This window comes from Varanus komodoensis, unplaced genomic scaffold (assembly GCF_004798865.1).
Source record: "Varanus komodoensis strain SLA01 unplaced genomic scaffold, ASM479886v1 scaffold1, whole genome shotgun sequence".
Taxonomy (NCBI): Eukaryota; Metazoa; Chordata; class Lepidosauria; order Squamata; family Varanidae; genus Varanus; species Varanus komodoensis.
In genome coordinates, this window is record NW_025335268.1 from 120,395,271 (window position 1) to 120,410,853 (window position 15,583).

A 15,583-nucleotide genomic window follows, 5' to 3' on the forward strand; every position below is an offset into this window, starting at 1 on the left:
CGAATCCCCCTCACTACGTGTGCGCATGCGTGGCGTTGCCACGGCCTTCTCATCTCCTGGCGACTAAATAGAATGTCACCAGACAAATACGGGATTTGCCGGGTATTCTGACCCCGCCCCTTCACTTTTCATTGGCTGAGAAGTTAAATGCCTCCACGCACGGATTGGTTATTGCGGCAAGTGCTGTAGGTTTGAATCTTCATGCGGCAGAAGCAAAAACCCAGGAAAGCCAAATGAAGAATCTGGACGCGTGAGGCTGCGTAGAAATAAAAACAGTAGGTACAGACAGCGGAAAAAACTCTTTAAAATTTGTCATCTGCACATGCCGTCGATTTTAGCTTGTTTCGGTCTCTTCCAGCATTTGTGCGTTGATCCTTCGTATACACTCAGAACAGAATGCAACAAGGTTCCGAATCGGATGGGCGAATTCGCTGCACGGTAGCAATCGAATTCTTGCGTGCAGCGGCCGCTCCAAATCGAGTCCTTCTTCGCGATGCCTGGGTAACACTGGGACGGGACGAATTCCGTGAACTGGCCTTGCAGGTGACGGCTGCCTGTGGCACCGGCCGTGCTCAGAACTTCCCATTGAAGCAGAATGAAGTGCGACTGTTCACACGTTTCGTGAAGGACGGGAAGAGCACGATCCGGCTGGGTCCAGCGGGCCCTAGTCATATACAGCTGCTGTTGTCGAACTGTCCTCCGGATCGGTTGCGCCGCTTCGTGCAGACGCTCCGTATCAAGTTCGAAGCTACTCGGGAGGGGAAAGGCTGCGTGCGTGAGCGGACGAGGCTTCTCTCTAGCCTGCCACGCACGTTCGACACGGTCAGCCCGGTGCAGGCCCGCGAACTGAAGGAAGTGCGTGCCCGACAAGCGCTCTCTGATGCAGCAGCCACCCCGCGGAAAGGTCAGACCTCTGGCTGCTCGTCTCAGAAGCGTGTCTGGAGAGAATCGGACGATAAGCAGGTAAGAGACTTCTGACGGAGCATGCAGGCTAGCCAAGACATTCTTCCTGAACCTGGTGCCCTCCAGGTGTGCTGGACTACAATTTCCAGCATTCCCAGCACTTCCAAGAACAAAATGGCCATGTTAGATCAGACTAAGAGTTCATCTAATCCAGGATACTGTTCACACAATGGCCATCCAGCTGCCTACAAGATCTCAAAAATTCCCAAGCAGACAGTGTACATAGGTGTGCCACCTCTGATACTAGAGGCAGCATATAGCCATCAGGATTAGTAGCCATTGATATTCTTCTCCATAAATTTGTCTGGAGGGTATCAAATTGGGGAAGGCTGAACTAAGAGTTCTATCTGCTTGCAAGGGCAGTGCTTTGTTTCTAGAGCTGCTTGTGATGAGAACAAAAGAGCAGCACATGATCAGATCATGGGGAGGCTACTGCCAGTCAGAGTCTGTAGTGCTGTGAAGACAGAACTTGAGGGGAGAAGTCCAGGTCTTCTTCATTCAGCAGAATGAGCCAGAGGGTCCAAACTGACACAGGACTAGCTTGACATACTTTGAAGCTAGTGAAACAGTACACATTCCCATTTAAAGACCCTGTTATCCTCATAAAACAAGGAGCCTGTCTAAAATACCTAACTGGACCATTGGTTGGGGTAAACAAAAGTGGGTTAGATGGGTTAATGGTCTGTGTCAGTTTCAGATGTTTTCATATATTTAATTATGGAGATGAACTTTAGCTGCTGCTGATACCTGGTAAAAAGATGAGTGGCAGTCCTATCGAGGAGCACAACTAGTTTGATTTCATTTCCTAATTCAGATAGTTACTTCTTTCCAAAATGTTAACAAAGTAACTGAATGCAGAATGTTTTGGAGCAAGTGAGAGTCAAATGGCTCTGCCTCTGTATAGAGAGGCCCTTTCAAGCAGGAGAGGGGGCTTGTTCCTTTGTAAGCACTTCAGATTCATTGAGATTTGCCCAGGTTACCTCTACCTGGGGAAGAGCATCAAGTATGGTGTTTCCTTTCAGGAAGATGAAAGACAGCAGGTGAAGAAGAGTTGGTCGTTATGCTCCGGAACAGCCCTCTCCCAGGAACAATCGATGGTGCTGAGCGCGGTGCTGAGCGGAAAGAACATCTTCTTCACAGGCAGTGCTGGTGAGAGAAGAGTATGACTGCACAGGATAGAAGTTGCAAGGACTCCATCTGCCAAATAGTGAATCCCAGGTCTCTTCTAGGTTGGGGCAATCTTGGGAATTTGAGCTAAGGAAATCCCACTTTGTTCCTCTTGCAGTTTATATCTTATCATTTGCATCTATATTATCAGTATTTGTATCCCACCTATTTACCTTTGTGAACAATTTAAGGTCCTTCCCCACTATTTTATCCTCACAACAACCCTATGAGGTAGGTTAGCTGTGAGTTATTGGCAGTCACTCAGTGAGTTTCATGGCCTAGTGATCTCCCAAGTCCCACTGTAACACTCAGTCTGCTATACCATGCTGGTTCTTTTTCAGATGGATAAAGTCCTCCAGTTTATACAGAATCCTGCTTGGTGCTCCTAACATGTGTGATCTCTCTGTTCTGAGAAGGGAGAGAGATTCCTTTAAGCCCTGATTTCTATCATTTGCAGTATGGTCCCAAGCTTGTTTACTAGAGGTAAATCACACTGAGTTCAGTGTAGCTTGACCCTCTTTTAAATGGACCTCAGATTGTAACCTAAATGCTACTTCCTGGTAATTTGCATCTGCCACCACTTAAATATTTCTGTTTTGATGGGAAGTTGCAGAAGTGAACTGTGAGTGGCACTGAAAAAATTTTTGAGCTAAAATGTGCTCTAAAACTCCAGGAGATCCAGCCATGAAGCTCCCTTGGGGCCAGTTACTCACTCTCTGCCTTATCTACCCCACAGGGCTGTTCTGAGGAAAACAGGTGGGATAGAAATGTGGTGGTGGTGGTAGTAATAATAATAACAATAATAATAATAATAGTAATTTCCCCAAAGGGACTGGGAAATCCTTCTTGCTGAAAAGGATTGTGGCCTCATTGCCTCCAAACAGCACTTACGCCACGGCCAGCACAGGGGTTGCAGCTTGTCAGATTGGTGGCACCACACTTCATGCCTTTGCAGGTAATTGGGAGTCAAAACGCTAAGAAGGAGGGTAGAATAGAAAGAGGCATGCAAAAGATACTACAGGCATGCTCTCCATCTTCTCTCCACAGGTATTGGTTCAGGAAAAGCCCCCCTGCATCAGTGCATTGAGCTGGCCCAGAGGCCCGGGGTTCGGCAGCAGTGGCTGAGTTGCCACCATCTCATCATCGACGAGATCTCTATGGTGGAGGGCGATTTCTTTGATAAACTGGAGGCAGTGGCTAGGTGTGTCTGCGGAGCCTCCCTCCTTCCCTTCCATGGTTTCTGTGGTTTCATTGATCCTGCATGAATGTGGCTTGGTGATATTAATCGGGCAGAACACAAAGCATCGTGTAATCATAGTGCGACCTCTTGATGCGATCTGTGCTTGAGTTCTTGGTGGAGAAAGGGGTAGAGTTTGAGTGAAGGAACAGGTTTTTTCTGGAGCACTGTGAGGCTAGGTTGTGCATCCAAGAGCTCCACGGCCCACACTGAGTCTTAGTAGGCACCGTAGCAACTTTAGAGACTTTTGGCCAAGGTTGGCCGTTTCTGTGCTTCTGACCATGTGTTACAGGTCCAAGCACTCGGCACAGTGTGGGCCACAGTAGGGCTGCTCCTGCCTGGCTGCAATTTTTCACTTAATTGTCCACTCTGAGCTGCTAGACTACACAACTGTAGCCTTTTTGCTGCTCTCAGTAGCTGCGACCTGGATTCTGTCCCTTACTTTCTCTGTCTTACTGCATGTTGCACTTGTGCAAGTGTTGCTGGGCAGGAATGGAGAACCATCAGCCCTCAGTTTGTTGGTGGGCTGCATCAGAGCTAATAGTGAGGGCTGACATGAGTAGTAATCCAACAAGATCTGGTGGGCCACACATTGCCCATCCCTGTTGAAGTGGACATGTGATACAGGCTAGCACAGCATTCCCCAACCTGGTTCCAGGTGTGTTGGATTCCAACTCCCATCATCCTCAGACAGCATGGTCCCTCTCTTGGTTGGAGAAGACTGATTTAGAAGCTTTTAGGATTATTGCCCAAGATTATTTATGGTTTTAAGAGTAAGAGCTACCTGCTGCTTTCAGATGTTTGCCAAGTGCAAGTGCTGGCTGGGAGGGATGGGAGTTATAGTACAATATATCTGAAGGGCTTCAGGTTGGGGAAGGCTGTGTTAGTATGTGGTCTGGACAAAAGTAGAAGGATCATCCTTAGAGCAGGGAGGGAGGGAGAGTGGAATAAGTTAGAACTATTTCTAGTTTCTTCAGGTACTTCCCAAATTATCTCCACAATCTTTACATCAGGCAGCTTACCATTACCCTGTAGCACTCAGTGGGATAGTGACTGAGGCTAAGTGAGAACAGTCATCCTGTCAGCTTGTGGATGAGTTGAGATTTCGGCTCTGGATGATTCTAACCTCTTCGCTGTGTTAGCTCTTCAGTGTTAACTCCTTTAATGCATAGAATTCAATGCTGTCTACTCCTGAAGTGTTTTGGTTGTGTTGAAGTACTTTTCTTGTGTACCACTTTACTCCTCCCCTCCCACTCCTATCTCCAGAAATGTCATAACTCTGTGAAACTCCTTAAAGAATGTGGCTAGGAAACCTTAACTTCCACAAGTGGGTGCCCTCTAGATGGATTGGTCTAGGCTAGGGGCTGCTGGAAGTTGTAGTTCAACACATTCAGAGGTCACTAGGTAGGGGAAAGCTGCCTTCATTGTCTTTCCTAGTGTGCTTGGAAGAACCTTGGCCTTGGGCATGTACTCTGAAGACCATGGAAGATCTGGATTGCATAGTGTAACATGGCTGAGTTTCAGAAGAGCTGAGAGAGCCACTGTGTCCTGGGAATCAGGTTTTTGCTGGTGGGAGTGTTTGTTTGGCTGCTGTTGGCTAGTGCTAGGCTATTCCCTTCCATTTTCCTGGGCCAGAGTAGAAATGGTTCCCTGAGCATGGCTCCATGCCTTTTGCTTTCTTGGCAGAGAAGTCAGGAAATGCGAAGATCCATTTGGAGGAATCCAGCTCATCATTTGCGGAGACTTTCTACAACTGCCTCCAGTCAGCAAAGCTGCTGAGCAGCCCAAGTTCTGCTTCCAGGTATGCTGCTGCTGTTGCTCTTTCTCATTACATGCTCTGCCACTGGCTGACCTACCATTTGAACAAAGAGCACTCTTTCTCAGGCAAAATGCTGGCGGAAGTGTATCCACTTGAACATGGAGTTGACACAGGTGCGGAGGCAGACTGACCAGGAGTTCATTTCTCTTCTTAACACGGTCCGCCTGGGCAGGTGAGATGCCATCTCCTTATTCTGTGAAGACACTAGCTAGGAGAGGGAAGGGGTCTCTTGGGATGCAGCGAAGTATGCACGCCTCCTCTCTGTATGCCGATCCTCTAATTGGGCTGCCCTCCTCTGCAGACGTTGTGTCTTGGTGTTGAGAGCTGTACCCACCTCATCTGTTTCTGAGCAACCCTCCTGTTCCAAGTCCCCTCCTGCTAAATGTACATCCTGCCCATTCACAGAGGCTGCTGGCACACCTGGGGAATCTGGCCTTGAAATAAGCATTTTTGCTCCTATGCTGCTGCAAAAAGCTGTAAGACACAACAAGCTGCCTATCGGATTTTTAATTAGTCGTCTGAGTAACATGAGTATGAAACAAGTCCTACAACTCCCGGCATTCCCTACCACTTTTTTTTCCTGTTTAAAGGTGCATAGGATTGAGCACTTAGTTGCAAGTTTGTTACAGTAACCAGTTAGTATGCAGACTTGCCCAGTAAATATGAATGAGAAAACTTTAAACAAGGTCCAAGCATACTGGAAAAAGATCAGTATTTCCAAACCAGTGTGTTTACTTTGCTGCCTCTGTTGTGTCCTCCTGTGGCTCCTGTGTTCTTTCAGGTGGTCTGTCAACACCTTCCCTGGCAAATGGCACCCTGGTCCCCTCTAGGACCTGCAGTGATCTTTCTTCAGGCACTTTGAAGAAACAATCACAGCAAACTCTGCACTGTTGTTATCACCACCCCAGTCAAGGTGTCTGATGCCATGGCCTGCCTGGTTCTGTGGGATCAGTTTCAGTTGCTGTGGCCTGGACATGGACAAGGTGCTTGCGGCAGTCTGACCGACCATGTGCACTCTTGGTCCATGCCCTCTTGACTATTAGAAACAAGCTGAGATGACCAAGTGGGCCCAGAGAATAGAAAGTATATCTTTACAGGAAGGCATGGTTCCTGCTGCCTGTAGGGAGGCAGTTGGGCAGGTCTAAAAAATAACAAAAAAAAAAAAAAACCTCATTCTGGACCTAATGATACACCTAGTTACAAATTCCCCTTTCTTAGGGAAGGTACTTGAGAGGGTTGTGTTGGAGCAGCTGCAGGCACTGTTGGAGGATACTGATTACACACACACATTCTAATCTGGCTTTGACCTGGTTATGGGACCAGATCAGCCTTGGTCACCCTGACAAATGACTTTTATTGAGAGAGTATTAGGGGAAGTACTACCTTTTCTCAGCACCTGGCATTGTCCCACATTCTGAGCCCTCCTTCAGCTCTTCCTCCTCCTCCTCCTCCAAATTCTAAGAAGCAAACCTTGAGAAGGCATGCCAAGAGCAACTGTCTTTCTCACTCCCAAAGCTAGAAGTTTGGGGTAAATTCTCTCTCAAACCCATCAGGGATCATATTGTTCCCTGCTGCATTTCTCACCACCACCACTGGAAAAACCACATAATTCTGCTTTTTTTTTTTTTTTTTGGGAAAAAAAAGAAGATCCCTGCATGCCTTATTGTAAAAAGAAATCATGTTTTGTTTTGTTTTTTGTTTTGGCCAGCAGTGGCATTTGTGGCAGAGGGTGGAAAGACTAATAGCTCTAGTGGGGGCTAGAAAAAATGGCTGGGAGGGACTACATGTGAGGCTGTATGTTTGCTGTTGCTGCTCCAGAGACCTCTGCTTCTTTTGCCTCTCCTTCGGTTCATACTTACTTCTGTGAAGTTTGAACACTGATGGACCTGCTCCTTGCTCTCTCTCATTTGCACAGCCTCCGATTTGAGCCCAGTTTTCTTTGTATGGAGGAACCACAGAGAAGTGCTGGTAGATGTTGAATCCTTTAGGAAACAACTTGTCCCAGCTGCCTACAGATAATGGGAGTTGGAGTTAAACATGTCTAGAGGACACTAGTTTGTGGGAATGGGGATTTTCAATAGGCAGGGGAATTTAGAGGTACTGTGTTTCTTCCATATTTAAATGTTTGTTGTATTTTAGAGTAGTTGCAATGATAGTATGGACATATGTACACCCACCCTACGTGTATCTGCCACATCCACACATGCATGTGATAGCTAACACAGAGTAATCATCATGTTTTGATGATACAATTCCATGATTTGCATGGAACAAAACATTAAGCTGGGTTCTAAGCCAAGCATGGTAAGCTATGCAGTGTCAGTGTGTTCTCCTGAATTTTGCTGTTTCTCATTGAATTTTCTGGATGTCTGCTTCTTCTTGTTTTCAAGTGTCTCTGTTACTGTCTGCCAGATGCACAGAGGAAGTTACCAAACAGCTGGTCTTAACAGCTACCAACAGAGTGGAGAGAGATGGAATCCTGGCTACTCGGTTATGCACTCACAAGGATGATGTAGAACTCACAAATTCCAGACAACTGCAGGAGTTACCAGGTGAGGATGCTGCAGTGGCTACTATTGGGATAAGTTGCCCTTCCTTTCAGTAGAAGCTGGGCTCTGAACTGCAGTATGAACTTTGGAGGGTGAGAACCATCACGGGGAAGCATTCAGTGCTATTTTCCATCTGAATAAAACAACACTGTGAGAGGGCAAGGTAGAATCAGACAGTGTCCCACCTCACCAACAGTTAAGTCTCTCTGTCCTAGGATTCTGCCACCAGTTTTTTTACAGAACAATAGAAGGATACACTCATCTCCCTCAGCGAAGAATTAGTTGATGGCTGGAAGTTGTCACATATGTGGCAGGAATAGGGAGCATATGATCTAATATTTGAGATTTTGAGAGGACCCGGTTTATGCTGTGGGAGAGCCACACAGAGCTTGTTGTTTCTAATACTGTGGAGCTCAGAGCCCCTAGGGCTGGAGAAGGATAACAAAGGTAGAGGGATTGTTTCCTATAGGTGGCTCAGCTCTCAAGAAGTCTGGGAAACTGCCTTTTCAGAAGGTATGAAGGGGTAAAGGGACTGAAATAGTTTATTTTTGCGTCTGTCCTTTGTAGGCGAACAAAGGTCCTTCAAGGCAGTGGACAGTGATCCTGTACTGGTGAAAGCTCTTGATGCACAGTGTCCTGTAAGCAGTGTTATTGAGCTGAAGCAAGGTGCCCAGGTGAGCACACAACACTATCGCTTTTTGCTAGAGGCATTTCCTGAGTTAGCAGTGGCATTTGGCTCTGCTTGAAACAGTTCTGTTCTCCTCTGCCTCTCTCACTGGTACCAAAGCCCTTTTTCATGCATCTTTTTACCCCTTCCTGCCATGGGAACTTACAAACCAAGTCCCCAGTCTGGAGGGACTGGAATATTCCTGGTGTGGACTCTGGCAATATCAAAAGTAAATAGTTGATAAGCCCTGAATAATAGCAAAAGGCCTGGTTTCTGTAGCAGCCGTCTGTTATACCCTTAACATATGTTATATGTCAGTCTGAGAGCTATGATTTCAGTTACAGGTAATTGCTGACAGTAATTTGGAAGTTCAGGCTTGAGCAGAGTCATAAATTCCCTTATATAATGGTCCAGCTGAGCAGCTCCATTTCCTCCTTCCATTCTGTTAATGCTGATTTTGCTCTGATAAATCTGTGGCAGGCTAACTCACAGAGCTTACTCAGGCTGGAATTTTGAACTGAGCTGCAGCCCTGCTCAGGTAGGAACTGAGAATTTCAGTGGCATAGACAGAAACTGTTTAGTGTTACAGGCATGAATAGCTTCCTTCCACTTGTTCTTGTTAGTTCCAAACTCAGCTAATGATGCTAGTGGTGGCAAACCCCAGGGGAGAGTGTTCCTTTGTGAGTTGTGTGCTTCTTCTCACTAGGTGATGCTTACTAAGAATCTTGATGTGGCCCGAGGTCTGGTGAACGGGGCTCGTGGAGTTGTGATTGGATTTGAAACTGAAGGAAAAGGTTGGTTTCTGATGAGCACACTTAGAAAGATCTTCTGGTAATGATGATGTCTGTTAGTCTCTGAAAATTTCCTTTAGAAAGGTTTTTATTGTGATCACAGATGCCTCTGTTCCATGCCATGCTATTTTTGGAAAAGAGGTAGTTCCTGTCTCTTGTCATCCCATTTTTATTGCGTCAAGTCTCATCAAGCTGTTTTTGCATTGGCAGCCCAGCTGACTGTTGGGCTGCCTCCTCCTCCTGTCTCCAAAGAAGTTCTGACCCACTTTGCAGTATATCCCAAGACATGTGACAGTTGCAGGATTACCTTTCCCTAATACAAGGCATCAGAGTGCTTTGGGCTTTAATTTCTTTCTGCTCTACAGGACTGCCAAAAGTGAGGTTTCTGTGTGGCGTCACTAATGTCGTTGGGCCAGAACGATGGGTTTTAAAGGGACCAGCGGGAGCATATCTGATTCGTCAACAGTTGCCCCTAAAACTTGCCTGGGCCATTTCCATCCACAAAAGTCAGGTTAGTGACACATCACCAAATCTGCAGGGAACCAAGGCAGGAATAGCAATCCAAAACTGACAATAACTACCAAAGCTGCTTTTGCTCTGGGATGTTACAAGTCTGGGCCCTACATTTTTTGCAGGGTTGTGTAAAGAGCTTGCTTAATTGCTCTTTCCACTTATTTATAAATCAGCAGTGGAACAGAAGCTGGGCAGAGCAATCCAATAACAGATTACTCATCTGGAAGCAGCAGAATATACGGAAAATGACCAGAGAAGACTACACAAATTGGACAGCTGACTTGTGAAAGCCCTACAAATTTAATTAACGAATTACAAACACAATGGTGCAACTTTCTGGGGATGAAAATAAAATGCCCCTCAGGTTGTGGCTCCGCAACTGGGGGATTATTTTTGAGGTTTGGAAGAATAGTAAGGGATAACCAGTGGACTGGAGAGTGGGAAGCAAGGACTGATTCTGCTGTGAAGGACACTGGTATACCGGTTGGAGGAAGGAGTGAGTCTTGTGTCAGGTGTACAGAAATTATTTTGCACGCAACCCACACTGTACAGCTTTTTTGTAGGTGGTTTATCATGTCTTGTGAAACTGCCTATTGGGTATTGTTTCCCCTTGTTCATTTATACTCTTCTTTTTCCTAGGGTATGTCCCTTGATTGTGCTGAGATCTCTCTGTCTCGTGTTTTTGAATGTGGACAGGCATATGTAGCACTTTCTCGAGCACGAAGCCTTGCGGGTCTTCGTGTTCTGGATTTTGATCCAAAGGTAGTAAAAGCCAATTCATGTGTGATGCAGTTCTACAGGAAACTGAGGAAAGAACAATTTCTAATTCAGGTAAGTCCTAAGCTTTTTCAACCATTATGCTCTTCTACAAATCTATGGGAGGAGGAGCATTACTGATTGCTGGAAGAAGGTCCATAGATTATTAGTGTGGTTGCAGATTACAGTTGTTTCTCTTACTTGAAACTTGGTAGCATCATACTCTTTATTAGCCCTTGACATTTAAAAAATGTATCTTCTCTTCATGTGCCTTTAGAGTATCTTAGACTACAGCCATTATTTTATGAAATAAAGTTGTAGTAGCTGTAGCTCTATTATTAAATCCTTTTATGCCTCTTATAAACAGCCGAGATGTTCCACTGTCAATGGGATCATGTCTTGTGTAATTTCCTATATGCAATTTGTATTTTTTCCCTACAGGCTTCTCTGCACTCCTATGTTCAACCTAATAAAGAAAACAGAGATGCTTCCTGAATTATGTGTTGAGAATTGTGGGCACTATTTTAGCATTTTATTTTACAAATACTATGAAGGATTCTACAATGCCATTTGGGAAATGTCTTCCACAGATTTATCAGTAAGCATATGGAAGCACAGCCTGCTAGAATTGCTGTGATCTCTAGTAGTACAATTACATGGAGTATTTCTCATAATTATAGATGGTCCAGTTGTCACAGTCCAACAGGTGAACATGAAATCAAGTTTTACAACTTTTATTATTGTATTGGAATAGAGAATCCTGCAAGTACCTGAAAATGGAATGTCAGAATTTGTCTTTTGTTACAATGTCTGATTTAAATAACATCCACATCTGATAAAACAAAGTTATTAAAGGAATTGGTTACTTCCTCCATACTTCCTTCCTCTTCCTCCATCTTATGGGCCCTAGACAGCATTTACAGGGCCACAGGATTTGTTGGAGCTGGAACTCTGTCCTTGGATTATCTTCGCTGCTACTTTTCTAGCTGTATCTCTAAAGGGGTGATGAAGACATTCAACAGGGAAGGGAAAGAGACCAGGTCTGTCAGGGTACAACATAGTTCTGCAGGACTACAGCTGCCTTCCCTCCCTATTGAAATTCTTCACCTAACACTGCCAAAAGTGCACCTCTAGCTGGTTTGCAGGGCAGGTGGAGTGCAGATGCCAATCCTCTAAGTTTAGAGGCTCTGGCTACATGTCTAACAAAGGTAATCAAAGTAACATCATTTGCCGCTCTAGTAGCACCAGCACTGGCTTATGGTACTATCCTATGAAAGTTAAGATGGAAAAAAGACTTACAACATCCAGGCATGCTGGGAGGGGAAGGCCTTTTCTCCTGTCTTAATTCTTAATGTTTTTAACACCATTCCTTCACTTACAAAGATACTGATGTTCTAGGACTCATTCTTAGGACTGATTTCTTGAAAAACAAGTCATTTGAGGCTCTGGCCCTAGTATTTTGTGTGTACCCTCTTGCAGTCTTGGCACTTAGAACTTATCTCCCTCATCAACAAGATCATATGACTGAAGCAAAATCATTGCACTTTCCCTAATTTGATTAACTTGAATTTGGAATAATCTCTAAAGCTGCAAGTAATGTTTTATGGTACTTGTTATATGTGGTTGCTTCTCTCCAAGTACTACTGAGAGACGTTGCAAGTGCTTTTTTGAACACATCTCTTGAATAAATTATTTTCCTAGCACTACATGGTTGTTTAAACTTTGATGCAAGCTCCATTCCTTTAGCTAATACTAACAGAACAGTGGCAACGGTGGCAAGAATAGCACAATCAAATATGCATGCAGTCAAAATGTGAGTTTCCCTGAACCCATTAACAACTGTACATATTTTTGCTGACATACTTCAGGGAGCTGTAGACTGTTTTAATTTTTCATAGTAATGTTACCTAAACCAAATCTGGAAGGAAAGAAAATGCTTTAAAAAGCAATGCTTAAATCCCTAGCCATATAGCAAGACTCTTAGCAGAAATTAGCACAGGAAAATCTTCTTAGTCAGGAAATAAGTCAAGAAGACTTATCAAAGGCTGTTCAATGTAACATTGATATTAAAAGGCACTGAGCAAGTTACCTGAAATGGCTTTGTCTTTAAACAACTCTTTTGCTATTTTTCATGGGATAGAATAAGCATTTCAACTCAGATACAATCTAACTTGATTTCTATTGTGTTCTTGTATTAGATTGTATAAGATGTTATAATTGATGATATACCAGGCATCAGCTGTAGTATAAGCTCAGATTATTTTCCTAGCTGTTACTGGCAGAATAAAGAAAATCTTTACAGAAAGAACATCAAAATAAAGCAGCATACACAGTCCGTTTAGAAAGCAAGCCCATGAGTAAGCTGTAGAGTAGGCTAGGCTGCTTGAACACAATACTGCTACAAGAGCCACACGGAAGGGGTCAAGCCACAGGTAAACACAGTAGAACTAATTAGGCTTCTTCCAGAAACAACTTCAAGTATTCTAAAGGACAAAGTTCACTGCAGGCATGTGGTAGCATAGAATCCAATTTCCTTAATTTAAGCACTTGCTTTTTCGAGCCAGGATATCCAAGGGAAGCAAAAATGAATTCAAAGGGCAGATTCCCAAAGTTTTCCAGTCCATGGTAAAAGCTGGTGCTGTATCATCTTTGGAAGAGGCAGGAGAACTACCCTGTTGTTGTTGTGGAAGGCTGCTAGGGTCTGGAAAAACATGAAATGAATTAAGGTTTTCATTCTTGTTGACTGGCTGAGTGGCCTCTGCATTTGCTCTGCTTCTTTCACCTGTACAGTTGGTAGTTAAGTCAATATAGCATTTGTACATATGGGTCTTCAGCTTTTTAAAGTCCAAGCAGCCAAGCTCTTCTGGTAGCGACAGTAACAAATCTAGGAGCACAGCTGACTCTGCAGAAAGAAAGCAAAACATGGAAGAAAGGATAGGACCTAACAATGCCTCAGCAAAACTATACACATGAGTTTTTAGCCCCTGTAGGTTCTCAAATTATTTTCAGAGCTACCTCTGTTGTCCCAGCAGATGTGGTCAAGAAAGTGGTATATTTTCCACTTTTCCCCATATCAGACATTCAGCTACTTAGATTTAATACAGGAGTTGGAAACTGATAGATATGCCAATACAGCCCATCAGCTTCCTCCCATTCAAAGAATTCCCTACTGAAAATCTTATTTTTGATCAGCAATCAACTTGGTGGCCTCCATACGGTTTGGACAACAACTCCCATATACCATAGGCAAAACCAATACTCAGGTATGGAGGTTTTAGTCCAAATAATCTGGAAGGAACCAAGTTGATTGCTGATCAAAAATAAGATTTTCAGTAGGGAATTCTTCCCATGGGAGGAAACTGGTGGACTGTATTGACATATCTACCTTTCAATTAAACTTTGTTAAAGCATCCGTTAATATCCTATCTTACAGTTCAATTAAAATGATCAAAGATGATTAGAATAAAGCAATATCAGATGAAAGAACATCAAACAAACATTAAAAGAATGGTGGGGTGATAGCAAGAAATATTTAAAAAGACTGGGTAAATAAAAATGTTTTTGCCTGGTTCCAGACTTGGAGTGGATCCATTAAAATCAATTTGACTTTAGTGATTACTGATTTAAGTTCCACTGATTCAAATGAGAGTCCTTCTAGGTATGAGTTAAGGCTGAATCCAACTGAAAGTACTTCCAATGTAGGAAGGCTTTCTCAATTTTGAAATCTCAAGTAAAGGCAGTATCTGAAAGACAGTATCTATTTGATCCCACTAATGAGACATACAGACACAAACCAATGTCTATTTAATTTCATGTTTAAAAAACTGATTGTGTCTGGGGAAAGGTATGCTTCTATCTTCCTTCACTAAAAGAATGTAGTTGAATACAATAGTAAAAGCCCAAGATTCGTATTTTATACACTTTTTATATTTCTATTATGTAGTATAGCAGCTGCACATTATGTCAATGTGTCCTGTTCTAGTTCAAGCCCTGACTTACCACCTGGTGGGAGTTCTGGTGCTTTAGATCCACGTGAGATCACTGAGAGGTACTTGTAGATCCTTTCAAAGTCCACATGGAACCCACTATTTTCTGTAGGGGTTTGTTCCTCTGCATTTGATGATATAGTTACTTCCTGGCATTGTTCATTGGATTTTCTGTTCTCATTATGAACAGTTGGTAGAGATGAACGTTGAACATTTTTTATCTCTTTAGACCTTGGGGGCACAGAATGGAGTAAGCATAGTGGCTCAGCTGATGCAATTGTCAAAACCTAGTGATTGGAAAAGGACACACAAGTAAGACAACAAGAGGCGCTCTGGAGTAGAAAGGGAGTCTACTCCTCATTGTTACAAACTCCAAGCAGCCAGGGATTCTTGATAAGGCAGATTACATTTTCCACCATTACATCTTTTCCTAAAAAGGCTTGCATACCATAGGTATGCAAGGAGTGAATGGCCAGGACAGGCTGTGACACTATTGCCTGTTTCTGAGGTTCTTTATCACACTAAGACATAGCGGTATCTCAAATTACTGCAATTAGAACACCACCCCATCTTACTAGGCTCACATAACAGATAATACACCATTGTTACCTGGGAGAAAGCAGCTGTCACAGCATCCCCAAGGCGACCTGTCAGTTTCTCAGCTAACGTGATCCACACCTACAATCAGGAAATGTCAGATGAATATATAGATAGCTTTCTGTCTATTGTGTGTCATGTCTGCTCACCTACACTTTTAATCATCGCATACCTCAATAGGTGCTGGAAGTGGGGCATCCTTTTGTTTACATCGACGATGCTGATATTGTGCCTTGACTGCTTCCTTTGCCACACGCTCTTTCAGCAGGTCCACAAATCCCATTATCTACAAGAACAGTATATCTTAGAGACCATACATGGTGAGTTCTTGAAAAGGTGGTTATTTTATCAGAATTGCTTATTTTCTTAGCGCATGCTTAACAGAAACACTGCACTCAGAACAATATGCTTGGTCTTATTTGCATCTGTCATTCACAGAGAATAGTCATAATGTTCAAAGTGTGCTTTTCAGTCCCAGTCCACTTCCTTTTTTAAAATACAAAACTGAAAAATTTAGGTTATCAAGCTTTCCTTCCTG

The 15,583-nt window shown here is 43.7% G+C and overlaps 2 protein-coding genes across 2 annotated transcripts in view; one reads left to right on the plus strand and one right to left on the minus strand.

Moving 5' to 3' along the window:
* The first annotated feature begins 396 nt into the window (after positions 1 to 396).
* On the plus strand, positions 397 to 10,978 carry PIF1 (PIF1 5'-to-3' DNA helicase). Its single transcript, XM_044443061.1, has 12 exons — positions 397 to 963; positions 1,986 to 2,112; positions 2,960 to 3,085; positions 3,178 to 3,331; positions 5,054 to 5,168; positions 5,252 to 5,358; positions 7,599 to 7,738; positions 8,303 to 8,409; positions 9,109 to 9,196; positions 9,559 to 9,704; positions 10,346 to 10,537; positions 10,904 to 10,978. The coding sequence occupies exons 1-12, from the start codon at positions 397 to 399 to the stop codon at positions 10,955 to 10,957; spliced, it is 1,923 nt and encodes a 640-aa protein (XP_044298996.1). The 3' UTR covers positions 10,958 to 10,978.
* Positions 10,979 to 11,180: 202 nt separating this feature from the next.
* Positions 11,181 to 15,583, minus strand: part of SNAPC2 (small nuclear RNA activating complex polypeptide 2) — a 5,333-nt gene continuing 930 nt past the window's right edge. The window contains exons 3-6 of the mRNA XM_044443105.1: positions 15,218 to 15,331; positions 15,058 to 15,126; positions 14,462 to 14,735; positions 11,181 to 13,364 (exon numbers count right to left, since the gene is read on the minus strand). Coding sequence (XP_044299040.1) covers positions 12,997 to 13,364; positions 14,462 to 14,735; positions 15,058 to 15,126; positions 15,218 to 15,331 — 825 coding nt within the window. The 3' untranslated portion in view covers positions 11,181 to 12,996. The remainder of the gene's footprint in view (positions 13,365 to 14,461; positions 14,736 to 15,057; positions 15,127 to 15,217; positions 15,332 to 15,583) is intronic.

Coding starts and splice junctions, on each gene's coding strand:
- PIF1 (XM_044443061.1), top strand. CDS start 397: ATGCAACAAGGTTCCGAATCGGATGGGCGAATTCGCTGCACGGTAGCA. Junction 5,169..5,251: donor AGCCCAAGTTCTGCTTCCAG/GTATGCTGCTGC, acceptor ACTCTTTCTCAG/GCAAAATGCTGGCGGAAGTG. Junction 9,197..9,558: donor ATTTGAAACTGAAGGAAAAG/GTTGGTTTCTGA, acceptor TCTGCTCTACAG/GACTGCCAAAAGTGAGGTTT.